General features: G+C 46.9%; 1 protein-coding gene across 1 annotated transcript; it reads left to right on the top strand.

Moving 5' to 3' along the window:
- The first annotated feature begins 389 nt into the window (after positions 1 to 389).
- Positions 390 to 3,876, top strand: LOC100846941 (MLO-like protein 1). Its single transcript, XM_003575114.4, has 13 exons — positions 390 to 741; positions 852 to 1,142; positions 1,324 to 1,440; positions 1,537 to 1,588; positions 1,672 to 1,763; positions 1,871 to 1,945; positions 2,053 to 2,141; positions 2,267 to 2,316; positions 2,457 to 2,497; positions 2,725 to 2,934; positions 3,090 to 3,157; positions 3,238 to 3,298; positions 3,540 to 3,876. The coding sequence occupies exons 1-13, from the start codon at positions 616 to 618 to the stop codon at positions 3,753 to 3,755; spliced, it is 1,488 nt and encodes a 495-aa protein (XP_003575162.1). The 5' UTR covers positions 390 to 615; the 3' UTR covers positions 3,756 to 3,876.
- Positions 3,877 to 12,328: the final 8,452 nt, after the last annotated feature.

The following is a 12,328-nucleotide window of genomic DNA, read 5'->3' as shown; positions in this document are numbered from 1 at the left end:
GTGAGTACGTACATAGAGCTCGCTAAGCTGCATCTTCCCCAGTAGCACCCTGGACTAGCTAGCTAGGTAGGGGATTACTCGTTTGCAATGACGGCGGCGACGGTTGTTGGCTAATCTATCGCCATATTTTGGCAAGTTTGGGTGCACATGGCCATCAAGCCGAGAAGAACCCAAAATTAATAGACCGTTCCACAAAGAAGAAGAAAAACGCTTAAATGCACATGTGGTAACTGATATGGAAAATGTACGTACGTCAGTGGAGGAAGGTCACGAGATTCTTCTTGCTCGCTCTAGCTTGTTTTATTTTTCTTTTATTTATTGCGTCAATTAAACCATGCCTCGGCCTGTAATATAAATATATAATTCTCTAAAACGCGCAGCCGCACGCCAAGTCAATGTGTAAGACCGTTAGTTATAATCTCCATCTCTCTGAGCCTGAGGACCATGTAAAAGATCAGCAGTGGATATATAAATCGATGGAGAGCCCTCCATGCAGCAGGTCGCTAGTACTAATTTCATTCGGCTGAACAGACGTCATTGCTGAAGAAGAAGAAGAAGTAATTAACAGGGATTAGGAGGGTGTGTGGCCTTAACTGGGCTTGCAATTGGGGCGCCATGGCCGGAGGGGGAGGGAAAGCCAAGCCGCTGGAGTTCACGCCGACATGGATCGTCGCGTCCGTCTGCTCCGTCATCGTCATCATCTCCCTGCTCTTCGAGCGCTTGCTCCACCGCTTAGGCAAGGTACATACGTTTGCCTTCTGAAACTGCCATTAATTAAGAGATCAAATCTCTGTTTTGTTCCTCGAGTTTAATTAATTAATCAAGGGGTTTCACGTACGTTTCGCGCGCAGAGGCTGAAGCAGAGCCGCAAGAAGCCGCTGTTCGAGGCGCTGCTCAAGGTGAAGGAGGAGCTGATGCTGCTGGGGTTCATCTCGCTGCTGCTCAACGTGCTCCAGGGCCCCATGGGGAAAGTCTGCGTCGACCGGAGCGTCATGCGCCACCTGCTACCCTGCAAGCCGCCGCCACGGCAGCTGAACAAGACAAAGCACCTCGGTGTCGACGCCGTGTTCACCGCCGTGGTGGGCGGCGCGAGGCGGCTCCTGGCTGGAGCAAGCGCCTCCGATGACTACTGCCTCAAGAAGGTGAGTGGGTACAGCTAGCTTGGCATCGCTTGATTTGGTCTTTTGCTAATACTCCAAAATTTCCCATTTTGCAACTCTCTTGTGTCTTGACTTCTCCTCCGGTTCTAAAATATTTTTTTGTTGTTTTTTCATCTTTGACGCATTCTGATGATCTGTTGGTTACGTTATTTGGCATGTACAGGGCAAAGTTCCAATACTTTCAGCTGAAGCTGTTCATCAGTTACACATATTTATCTTCTTTTTGGCGGTCACTCATTTCTTTCTCAGCGCCGTTACAGTTCTACTAGGAATTGCGCAGGTACTAACTAAAACACAAACTATGTCTTCTGTGTTAGTACCAACAAGTAATTTACAATATGTTTTTTTCCTAAAGATTTATTTTACTGTTGTCTAGACGAGAAATTGGCGACATTGGGAGAAAAAGATCCAAGCAAATGATGAGAGTGGTATGACAAGAAAAAAATCCCATTTTAGCGAGCGTTGAGTTCAAATTCACAGTTTATCTTGACATGAAGTTATATGGTTGCAGCTCCTGAAATGATCAAGCATGTTCAAGAATTCAAATTTATTCAAGATCACTTTAAAGGTCATAGAAGACGGTGGAGGATATTTGGCTGGATGGTATAAATATTTCTCTCTTTTGTGTTTTACGTGACGACGATACAAAATTCATATTGCATTTGTTCGTGATTACAATTGGTATAAGTTAATTCATCAAATTTTTTTAGCGTTCCTTCTTCAAACAATTATATGGATCGGTCACTGTGGCAGACTACACAACAATGCGACTTGGTTTCATCATGGTAATCATGAGTAGATTGTCACCAACACAAGTCACTTCTATGTTTTCTAGTATGCCATCCATGTTATTCGTAGAAGAACATTATAGAGCATTCTCTCCTTTTAACAGAAACATTGCAAGGGGAACCCAAAATTTAACTTCTACAATTACATGATTAGAGCATTGGAGGCTGATTTCAAGAAGGTTGTTGGTATTAGGTAAATATACTCAATGCTACTATTACAGAAAGTATGACATCTTATTATTTAAAATATATGGCTATTGGTTTGGTTATCAACTGCCAATATAGAAAATAACTATTGTGCATGTTGTTCAAATGCAGTTGGTACCTTTGGGCTATGCTGATGATATTCTTATTGTTGAATGTTCATGGTATGTATCACTAAGTTATGACTCAATTACATGGTTGTTTTTGGTTAATTACCATGCAAATGATTTTTATAGTATTTTTTTGGCTATAACTAGGATGCTTGATGTGAAAATAACCCTTTCTTCTGTTACCGTTATTGTAGGATGGTATGTCTACATTTGGATATCGGTGGTGCCGTTCATTGTAAGTAAACATGAAGTACTACGAATACACAAAAAGGCACTAAATTTGAACGATCTATATATTCACACTTTCCGGACTTTCGGCGGTTAAATATTTATATTGTTTCATACGAGACATGCTTCCTACATACAGTGACATGACCTTTACAATGCATATATACTTTTATAACAAATGATTGTGCTAAAAGGCATAATCATGACATCAACTTACCTTTTTCGTTTTTGCAGATGCTACTTCTCGTAGGAAGCAAGATGGAGCACATCATTACCGAATTGGCTTATGAGGTTGCCCAGAAGCATACGGCGATTCAAGGGGATTTAGTAGTAGCTCCTTCAGATGATTTCTTTTGGTTCCACCGGCCTAAATTGGTCCTTCTATTGATCCACATTGTCCTATTCCAAAATGCATTTGAAATTGCATTTTTCTTGTGGTTGTTGGTAGGTCAACAACTCAATTCAACTTATAGTTTTCAAGAGATATACACAAAAATGATGCACCCACATGGACTATATAAGTTCACTGATTTGGTAGTCCCAAATTATAGTCTATAAGCACAAAAAAGAACTAACCCTATAATTTATCAACCTTACAGGTAACATATGGCTTTAAATCATGCATCATGGGAAAACCAGCGTATGCTATTACTCGAGTTGTCATAAGGTACAATCGGAATGGTACAAGCTACATCTTGAATTCTTGATACATCTTGAGGGTATACTTATCACTTCTCTTTCTTTCAGTGTTGTCAGCCAACTCCTTTGCGGTTACAGTACCCTACCGCTTTACGCAATCGTCTCTCAGGTGAGCACATTTTAGAAGTGGATAACATTATGACCTTTTTGTTTGGATTTTAGTGATTGCTCACTTTGGTTTAGCATACGAAGCTAATTCTTGAGAAATACTACTACTACTACAAGTTTGTAGTTTGTGCAAATGATTCTAGAGACTGTTCTCACTTTAGAAGTATAATTTAGTGACATGATCTTACTATTGCTATTTTGATCTATAATTTTATTCTAATTTCATCTCCTTGTTGGTGAAGATGGGGAATTCTTTCAAGAAGTCTATATTTGACGAGAATGTGACTGAAGGCCTCGTTAATTGGGCCGAAAAGGCTAGGAGACGCACAAGAATCCCAAACAACTCAAGTGTAGGTGCAAGTAGTTCACCAATTGATGGGGTGAATGGTGGGGCGATTCAAATGGCAAATACACAGGCCAACTCATCGGCGGAGGAAGGGACTGCCAGGCTAGTATAGTTGCATACAAAGTTGCAAATACAGAGGGCTGTACAGGAGTACCATTTCGGCGAATTGTACAATTAATTTTACTTGTGCAATGGAAATTTTACTAAAAATGCGAGCTGAAAACTTTGCGCTTTTTGAATTTTGCACATGGTTCAAATAATTGTGCAGGCAAAATATAATGCTTCTAAACATTAATAGAGCTTAACTGAAAAAACAAAAAAACGTATAATGGTTCGAGATGCAAACCCAAAGCCAGCAGTTTGGCTTAGCTTGCACCTTACCACTTGCTTTGGTGGTTACACGTTGCACTCAGACATGCATCATTTATCTATCTTTACTCTTATAAAAGAGCCAATTGGTGGCGGCGGTCCGTCACCTCTTTTTGTTATGAAAAACCATCCTCGCCTCCTTTTGTTATAAAAAAACCCTCATCACCTTCTATGTTCAAAAAAAAAAAACTCATCGTCTCTTTGTAACGCAAGCAATCACCTCCTTTTGTTATAAAAAAACCCTCATCACCTTCTATTGTCCAAAAAGAAAAAACTCATCGTCTCTTTGTAATGCAAGCAATTAAATCTATTGCAAAAGACCGGCAGGGTGATGATGTTCATCACTAAAGTTGGAATACTATTAGATAGTGCGATTAATATATAATAGTAATTTTAGACTAATTTAGTGAGTAGTCTAATTTGTTTCCAACTCATGGGTATTTAGCTAGTATCTAGAAAAAGCCTACGAGTACTAAATTAGCAACCGTGCCGGACGTCTGCCAGTCCGTTCAACATTGGACCAAAACACCACAAGGTGCCGGGCCAGTCGCTCATTCCGACTCTGCATGTCGTGGCAAACACGAAGTGGACTGTCCTACTGGTCGAGTGACGTTATGAACTGTATGAGTCGAGGCCAATAGTAGAAACTGAACCCGGGGCTGAACGCAAAATGCCAAAACTGTCAACAGAATAGATTGAAACATGTGTTGTTACAGTTAAGAGGCCGAAGACAACGGTGGGTCCTACAACTTGCCAGGTCGGTTTTTGTCATGTGCTCTTTTGGTTAATTAAGGAGGAACCAAACCACAGTTGGTCCCACTAACTAGCCACGTCCGCCATCTTGTTCCTCATCTGGCCGGCTGCCTTCCTCCTCCGGCTGGCTGCCCGACGCTGCTCCTCCCGCGTGTGCGCCCTCGCTGCCTCCTCGCGCACGCGCGTCCGGCTCCCCAGTCAGCCAGTCTTCTTCCTCTGTCCGCTGCACCGCCTCGCGCTGCTCATCCCGTGCACACGCTCTACCACGGACGCCTCTCGCTGCCTCCGTGCGCACGCCCAGCCCCGCTTTGCCCTCTCGACATCTCCTTTCCTCTCTCCGTCCTCTTTGAACGCGTCGTGGCCCGCCCCTAGCCAGCTCCCCTGCCTCCTGTCTTTTTTCTTCTCTCCCGCCGCGAGCGCCATGTGCCACCGCCGCCTTGCTGTGGAGCAATCGACTCCTTTCGAACCAGGACAAACCGACCGTGTCATGAGATGCGCAACGTCCACCTCCATGTCCGGAAGCGAGTAATTGCCGCGGGAACGAATACAGCAAGAAGGTGTTTGGTTTCTTAGACTTCGTCCGCCGGCACTTCTCCGGCGAAATTCCGGCGTATTGTCCATGGAAAGCTCGTGCTTTTCCTCTAACAGCTTCAGGGTGAGCTCCTCTATCCGTGCCTTCTTTCCGCTCGTGATTCGGTGCTCCGTAGCGTTCTAGCCACGCTGCACGCGCCCTGGCCGCCGCCAGCGAGCCGCAGAAGTTCGTGCACCTGACAACAATTCGCGGCCGTGCAGATGCTGTCTAGGAGCTACGCCAAGGGGGATCCCATCACGATTTTGGGGCTCAGCGGAGCTCCTCCTTGGTCGCTGGCCACGCCAAGCCAGCCGCGCGGCCGCGTGCGTCCTATACGAGCAGGGTGCCCGTGAGGTGTTCGACAAAATGAGCCAATTCCTTGCGTTGTAGAGGAAGAAGAGGAGCAGCGGCTCCTTGCAGTCTATCTCGCTTCAATTCCTTGCGCACGGACGTCGAGGAAGAAGAGGCGGAGAATATGACGCGCTGGGTGACGATGAGTTGGAGCCCGCCGTGGAGAAAGAGCAAACACGGGGTTTCCAGGGTCCCCGTGACGTGTTCGACGAAATGAGACAAGCCAAGCCTGATTAGACCATATGGTACCGTGCTTGCAAATGCTGACAAATTCTGCGGCGAATAACGCGGTCTCAAACAGGTGGTAGACGTGCGCGCCGTCGAACACAACCATGCCGCACGCGGGCATCCGGGCCCTGTCACCTCCATGCGTCCTCTCCCTGATTCTCTCTTGGAGCTGAGCTCACACGGCAGCTAGCTAACAAGGGGGCTGGGAACATGGGAGCTTGAAGCCGCAGAGCCCCCGAAGTGTTCGACGAGCATGTGTTGTAATATTGGAACCTGAACATGTCATGTAGCAGAGCTAGCTTTAGCTCTTTGCCTAAACGTGAACCTGTACTGTTAATCTGCACTTTCATTTCCTGAGAATTTTGTTGAAATTGAACTTCACCCAAATTTGATTATGATTACAAAAATGGATTGTACACTGAAAGTGAGGCACACTGATCAAATTTGAACTCATTTTGAAAGAGTTAACTTTTGTTGACTAGCCAAAAATTGTAGTCTTAGCCCACCCAAATAGACCATTTTGGAGGAATCCTCAAATTTCAACTTCCTCCAAATTGGATTCTGATTGCACCAATGGAGTGAGAATGGAAAGTTATGCCGGACTTCGAAATTTCAAATCATTTGAAGCTATGAAAGATGCCCAAATTTGGTATCTTTTTGAACTCAAAACCTACGAAAACATCCAAATCTCAAAAGCACGTATCAATGATTGTGGCACCAAATGATTCGATATTGTGAAGTTACGCACGCTGACCAAATTTCGTATTATTTTGAGAAAGTCGAATTTGGTTTGACCAGATTTGGCCGAAGTTTGACCGGGTTTAAAAGTACCGAAAACTTTCAAATCTGAAAACAAGCTATAAATGTTTTCTGCTTCATATGACATACTGAATCTTATCCATGTTTGAAATATTCTTTACTGATTCCAAAACCAAGATATTGTGCAATTACTTGATCAAAAAATCAATTTTAAATGTTTTAAAATTTCAAAAAATAGCAAACCAATTTATTTTTCGCCCAAATTTTACATACATGTCTAATAAGTCATAAATGGTGTGTGTTCCAAATTTCAATCCATTTGGATAAAGGTGCATAATGGAATTTTCAAAAAATGTTCGTTTCCCCAACATCTCACTACAAGTTTTTAAAACACTGCAGACATATGTGGTAGTTTACACACGAACTGTTACGTAACGTTTATATAATCTTCTGAATTTTTGTATGGTAAGTATTCATGACAAAATATGTACCCATGCCAAAATTCAGATTTTTTTGACTTATATTTCATATTATTATCATTTTTTCAAAATGGCCCAAACACACAAATTGAATTTCAAAGGTATAACACACACCAATTTCACCAAAACCGATTGAAATCATGTTTATTACACTTCAGTGAGTCAAATGTAACATTATCTCGGCGTTTCTTCACAATTTTTGACACATAAAGTTGATTTTTCAATTTATAACCGAAATTAGAAAAAAAAATCAAGTTATGTACGAAATATAGTAAATGACGTCCAGAAAATCTAAAATTCAGCGTCGACGAAGGTTTTGTTCTCAAAAGACTATATAAAATCTATGGCTGAATCAAAGATTGAAATCCTGTCAAATTTGCATAAATTATTCGAATTTGGCTAAATCTGCGAAATGCAGAGTTTACTGCACGCAAGGTGTTCGACGCAATTCCGTTTCCAGACACCGTCCTTTGGAATAGGCTGGTTACTGGGCTGTCCGGTTCGGAGGCCCTGGAGGCGTTTGTGGGGATGGCAGGGGAAGGATTGACGTGGCCTGACTCGACCACGCTAGCTTTTTTTTTTACGAGAAAAGGAGATTTCATTGATCAAAGAAGTGTTACATCAGGTACATCATCCACGGGATTGCACCCTAACCAACTAGCCGTACGTTGATTCGACCTCGCGAAAGCCGCGAGATCATGACTAGCACTATTCTGAGATCTCTGAATTTTGGTGATCTTTTATCTCCCTTTGCGAAACTAACGAGTACTTAATCTCCTGAACCAAACTACTATACCGAGAACGATCGACAGGTGTAGCTTGGACGAGAGCGATGAGCTGAGCACTATCAGCTTCCACCTGGAGTGGCAAGTTTGACCTATGCACGCAGCAAGTTCCGCTTCAAGAGCATCAACACATGTAGGCAGGAATCTAGTAGCACTGAAAATGATATCACCTTGATCGTCACGAAGGATCGACCACGCTAGCTTCTGTCCTGCCGGCGGCCGCCGAGGTGGCAGACATTACGATGGGACGGTGTGTTCATGCGTACGGGGAGAAATGTGGATTGGCATAGCACGGTCACGTATGCTCTTCTTCTAGCTACCAGGAGTTGGCATTCGGGGTCGCAGGTGGCTCGCCTCATTTCGTTGAACACCTCGCGGGCACTCTGGACCAAACAAGCATCTTGCCGCCTCATGTGCTCTTACACAAGGCAGCTAACTACTTCATGCATGCATCTAACAAACTAGTGCACGAGCACCTCAACCGAATCAGACACCCAATAGGAGTTAGTTCCAGGAGTTGGCATTCGGGTCTCATTTCGTCGAACACCTTGCAGGCACCCTGGACCAAACAAGCATCCCGACGAGGTGCAGCTCCCAGTTCAGTTCAAGGTACAGCAGCGTCCACATGGACGTGACGCCGGCTTGGATGCGGCAGATCGTGACCTCTTTCGAGCCCGGGATTGCGACCATGGCCACAAACTCGCCCGACTCGGGCTGCGCGGACAGCACAACGGCCCACCCATCCGCTCTGTTGCTCTCTAGTTCGTTATGCCGTCGCTTAGCCCCTTCCTCTGCCATTAATCTTAACTTGAAAGGACTAAATCGAATCTAAAAACGATTTTCATCAGAAAAATCAAGCAGCGATACGATATCTCCGGACCCGAGCATACAACGATTCAGAAGAGAACACAGACAGCCAGACGCCCTTCCTCCCTGCTGCAAACTGGACTAACTGAAATCTCAGATTATGCAGCTAACTGAAACCGTGAATTGAGCAGCTAAACACGGAGCTCCCTTTCAACAATTGAATTTCAGATTACACAAATATCAGCAAAAGCGTAAGAACTAGTATGAGGCTCCTATTAGGCATTACCACAAACACATGATGGGTCAAAACAATGGCCGACCAAGCAACAGAGGAAACTTCAGAAATCAAGTCAGAATACATTGGAGCGTTTGGTACATCAGCACCGCCACCACCTACCTCCCCCCTCCTCGAGCTCGAGCTTCCTCGTCTCTCCCAAGCACCACCTGCAATCAGGGGCCAGCGGGACAGATCGGCACAGTGCTCTGCCAAGCATCACCTGCAATCAGGGGCGAGCGGGACAGATGGGGACATAGCCGGAGACCATGCCGGACGTCGGCAAGATGCAGGCCAGCGGCGCCACCTGATGGACGCGTGGGACTACAAGGCCGGCCCGCGTCTTCCTCAAGTCTGACGAGAAGCTCCGTGGAGACCTCTCCGTTCACGGCAAGCGTCTTGCCCCATTATTTTCCAATTGCTCCCTCCTCTAGCATCTCGTTGACCCCTCTAGTGTTTGCCCTCAACCAATTTTGGAGGAGAAGCTCCCCTGTGTTCAGTCGACGAGAGCCTCCATCGGCCGCCATTGCCACTCGTCGCCGGCCTTATCCGGTGATCCCCGTAGGCCAATCCCTATACCATGAACTTGCGATGCTCCTCCCTATGCACGCGCCTCTCGCCTCCGGGCTTGGCCTCAGCACTGGGTATATGCACCGACGTGAAACCAGCCGGCGGCGGGTGAAGGAGACGACGGCAGGGGTGCAGGGGCTGCCACGGGAGGTGGATTCGCTACTTCGCAGGGCTGTCGGCGCGGTCCAGCGGCAGTGCGAGGTGCTTCGCGGGGGCTCGAAGCAGTGCAGCGACGGCACGACGAGGATGCTGGCAGGATTCCACTCTTAAGGGGCAGGGCAAGGGTGGGTCCCGCACACTAACTTAGTGTCCTAACTAACATAATGACCAGACAACAACTAAACCAAGCATTTAGAGTAGGGCCCCTGCGCATTTTTTTAGGGGCCGAAGAAAAAAAACGTCTTCAGCAGGTTTTCTACTCAATACCCTAAAATATCCTGGGGGCTCCCAAGGGAGGCCCTACTCTTGCCACGTCACTTTTTCCCCCTCTCTCTCTTACCTCTCCTCCACGATCCCCTGGCCGACCTCTGTTGCTGCCGGCCAGCCCGTCGCCTCCTCTTCCGGCCGCTGCATCTCGCCACCCCTAGCCGACCTCGCTCGTCGCCGGCAACCCGCCGCCCCCGGCCGCCCCCAACTCCAGCACCCGACCGCCCACATCTCCAGCGCCCGGCCACCCCCAACTCCAGCGTCGGGCCATCACCAACTCCAATGCCGTCGGCCGCGCCGGGTCCCTGGCTTCGTGCGCTCCCGGCCGTCCCATCTCCCGTCGCCACACTCGGCGCACCGCCGCCCGACTCCGTGTCGCTCGCGCCCTGGCTGCACCCGCGCCACTTGGCCCCGACCGCCGGCCTCCGCGCCGCCACGCAAGGCCGCGCCCGCCTTTCCTCGCCGCCCCTGCTCTGCCTTTGTGCAGCCTGCCTGCACTCTCGAGCCCGCCGACGACCTTGGTCGTGCCCGCTGTTGTGCCATCAGAGAAGAAGACAAGAGAAAGGAGAATGTTCCACTGACATACGGGTCCCATGTGTCATTGTACAAGGAAAAATAAATAGGGGCTGGAATTTAGAGGGTGCAACTGAAGCTCGATCAGAAATAGGGACTAGAAATTTTAGGGGAAAGCTCCTAAACATGATTTAGGGGCCTTGTTTTAGAGGTTACCGTTGAAGATGCTCTTAATGTCCTTTTGCACATCCCCCCCTCCCCCGCGCTGTATGAGCAAATGTCTTCTAGAGCGGCGCCTCGGTTCGTTTCGTCTCTCGCACAGAAAATGTTCTGCTTTTTGTTTGGCCGCCACTTAACCGTTCGTTTGAGCCATTTTGCCCAAGGTGCCCGATGTGAAGCCAAAGTAAAGGCGAAGAGGTTGGAGAAGAGAAGAAAGTCATTGTATTGTCTTGTTATTTTAGCAGAATACCCCACTTTATTAGCTTAAGACAAATGTTGGGATACAAGCAATATCAGAGGTATCAAGAATCCACAGGCGGCGCCCCGCAGCAACAGTAGACGCCGCTTTGCAGAGGTTGTGACTTGTGAGCATCAACATTAGAGCCCCTCCTCTCATGGCATAAAATGATCGTTTCAAGGATTTCTTCCTCCCCTGGAATTCCCTGTCAATTGAGTTGTAGGCGCAAAGATTATTTCCTGAAGATTCTTGACGGCGTTGAGACAGTCAGAGGAGACCTGAATCGATCTCAGGTTTAAATCGCAAGCCAAGGCCAAAGCTTCACAGCAGGCGATGGCTTCAAGAGTTTTCGGGGAGTTGAGAACATCAATCGTATCAGATGAGGCCCCCAAGTACTCACCTGTTTCACTCCGACAAACTGCCGCCACCGCTCCAGTATTCCCTCCACGAGATGGTCCCGCATCAACATTGATCTTCGTCGGAATCCATAGCAGTTTGGCAGCAGGCCGAGGCGCTAGCGGATCAAAATGTGCTTCTTCACCATGGGAACTTGGAGATCATCGAGGAACTACTGGATAAACCAAACGTAGACAGAGGGCTTTGGAATTCTTCGTCATGAATCGCCCGTTGTCTTGCCCACCAGATGGCCCGAAGAGTCACAAGGATCTTCGTTAGCTCTTCGTGTTTGCACGACTCAAACGGCTTTGCCAGCCATGATCTAGCTTTAGGGGCAACACTAGCTGTTACATGCTCTAGCAGGTCGTCGTCAACTAACGACCAGACGCACCACGCCATGTTGCAATGGATAAGTGCATTTCGCCAATCATCCTCGATCGGCTGCTCTGCAAATAGGACACGCCTTGTTGTCCTCCTTTTTTTTAGAGTAATAAGGGCTCAGCCCCCGTTTTCATTAATGAAAACATATAGTTCACAGTTGTGTTCTGTAGCTAGAGGTCCAAAACATAAAAGCATAGCAGGAGCTTTAAATTTTTGCCGGGGCATTACAGAAACCAGCAAAATAGAACAAGGAAGTAACTTGGCAGCAACATCTTCAGATAGCGCAGACATCCTAGATCCCACACCATCCTTTGTAGTTCAAGCCGCGCTTCTCAAGTTGTTGTCGCCTTCCACACAGAATGTACCCGAGATACTCCAGAGGTGATGAGCGATAGCTTGGATGCTTCATCCCTCAGCTTATCCCGATCCCCCTCCTTTTGTATATCAGCCCAGAAGTTCATCCAGTAGCAAACAGAAAACAGCAGGTTAGTAGGCGCCTTAAGAACTATACCAGAGAAACAAGAAGCATTCATACTCCTCCAAATGGTCCAGCACAAGGCGGCAAC

Source organism: Brachypodium distachyon, chromosome 3 (assembly GCF_000005505.3).
Source record: "Brachypodium distachyon strain Bd21 chromosome 3, Brachypodium_distachyon_v3.0, whole genome shotgun sequence".
NCBI classification, from domain to species: domain Eukaryota; kingdom Viridiplantae; phylum Streptophyta; class Magnoliopsida; order Poales; family Poaceae; genus Brachypodium; species Brachypodium distachyon.
Note: the sequence above shows the minus strand (reverse complement) of the source record. Positions and strands in the feature narration are given on the sequence as shown.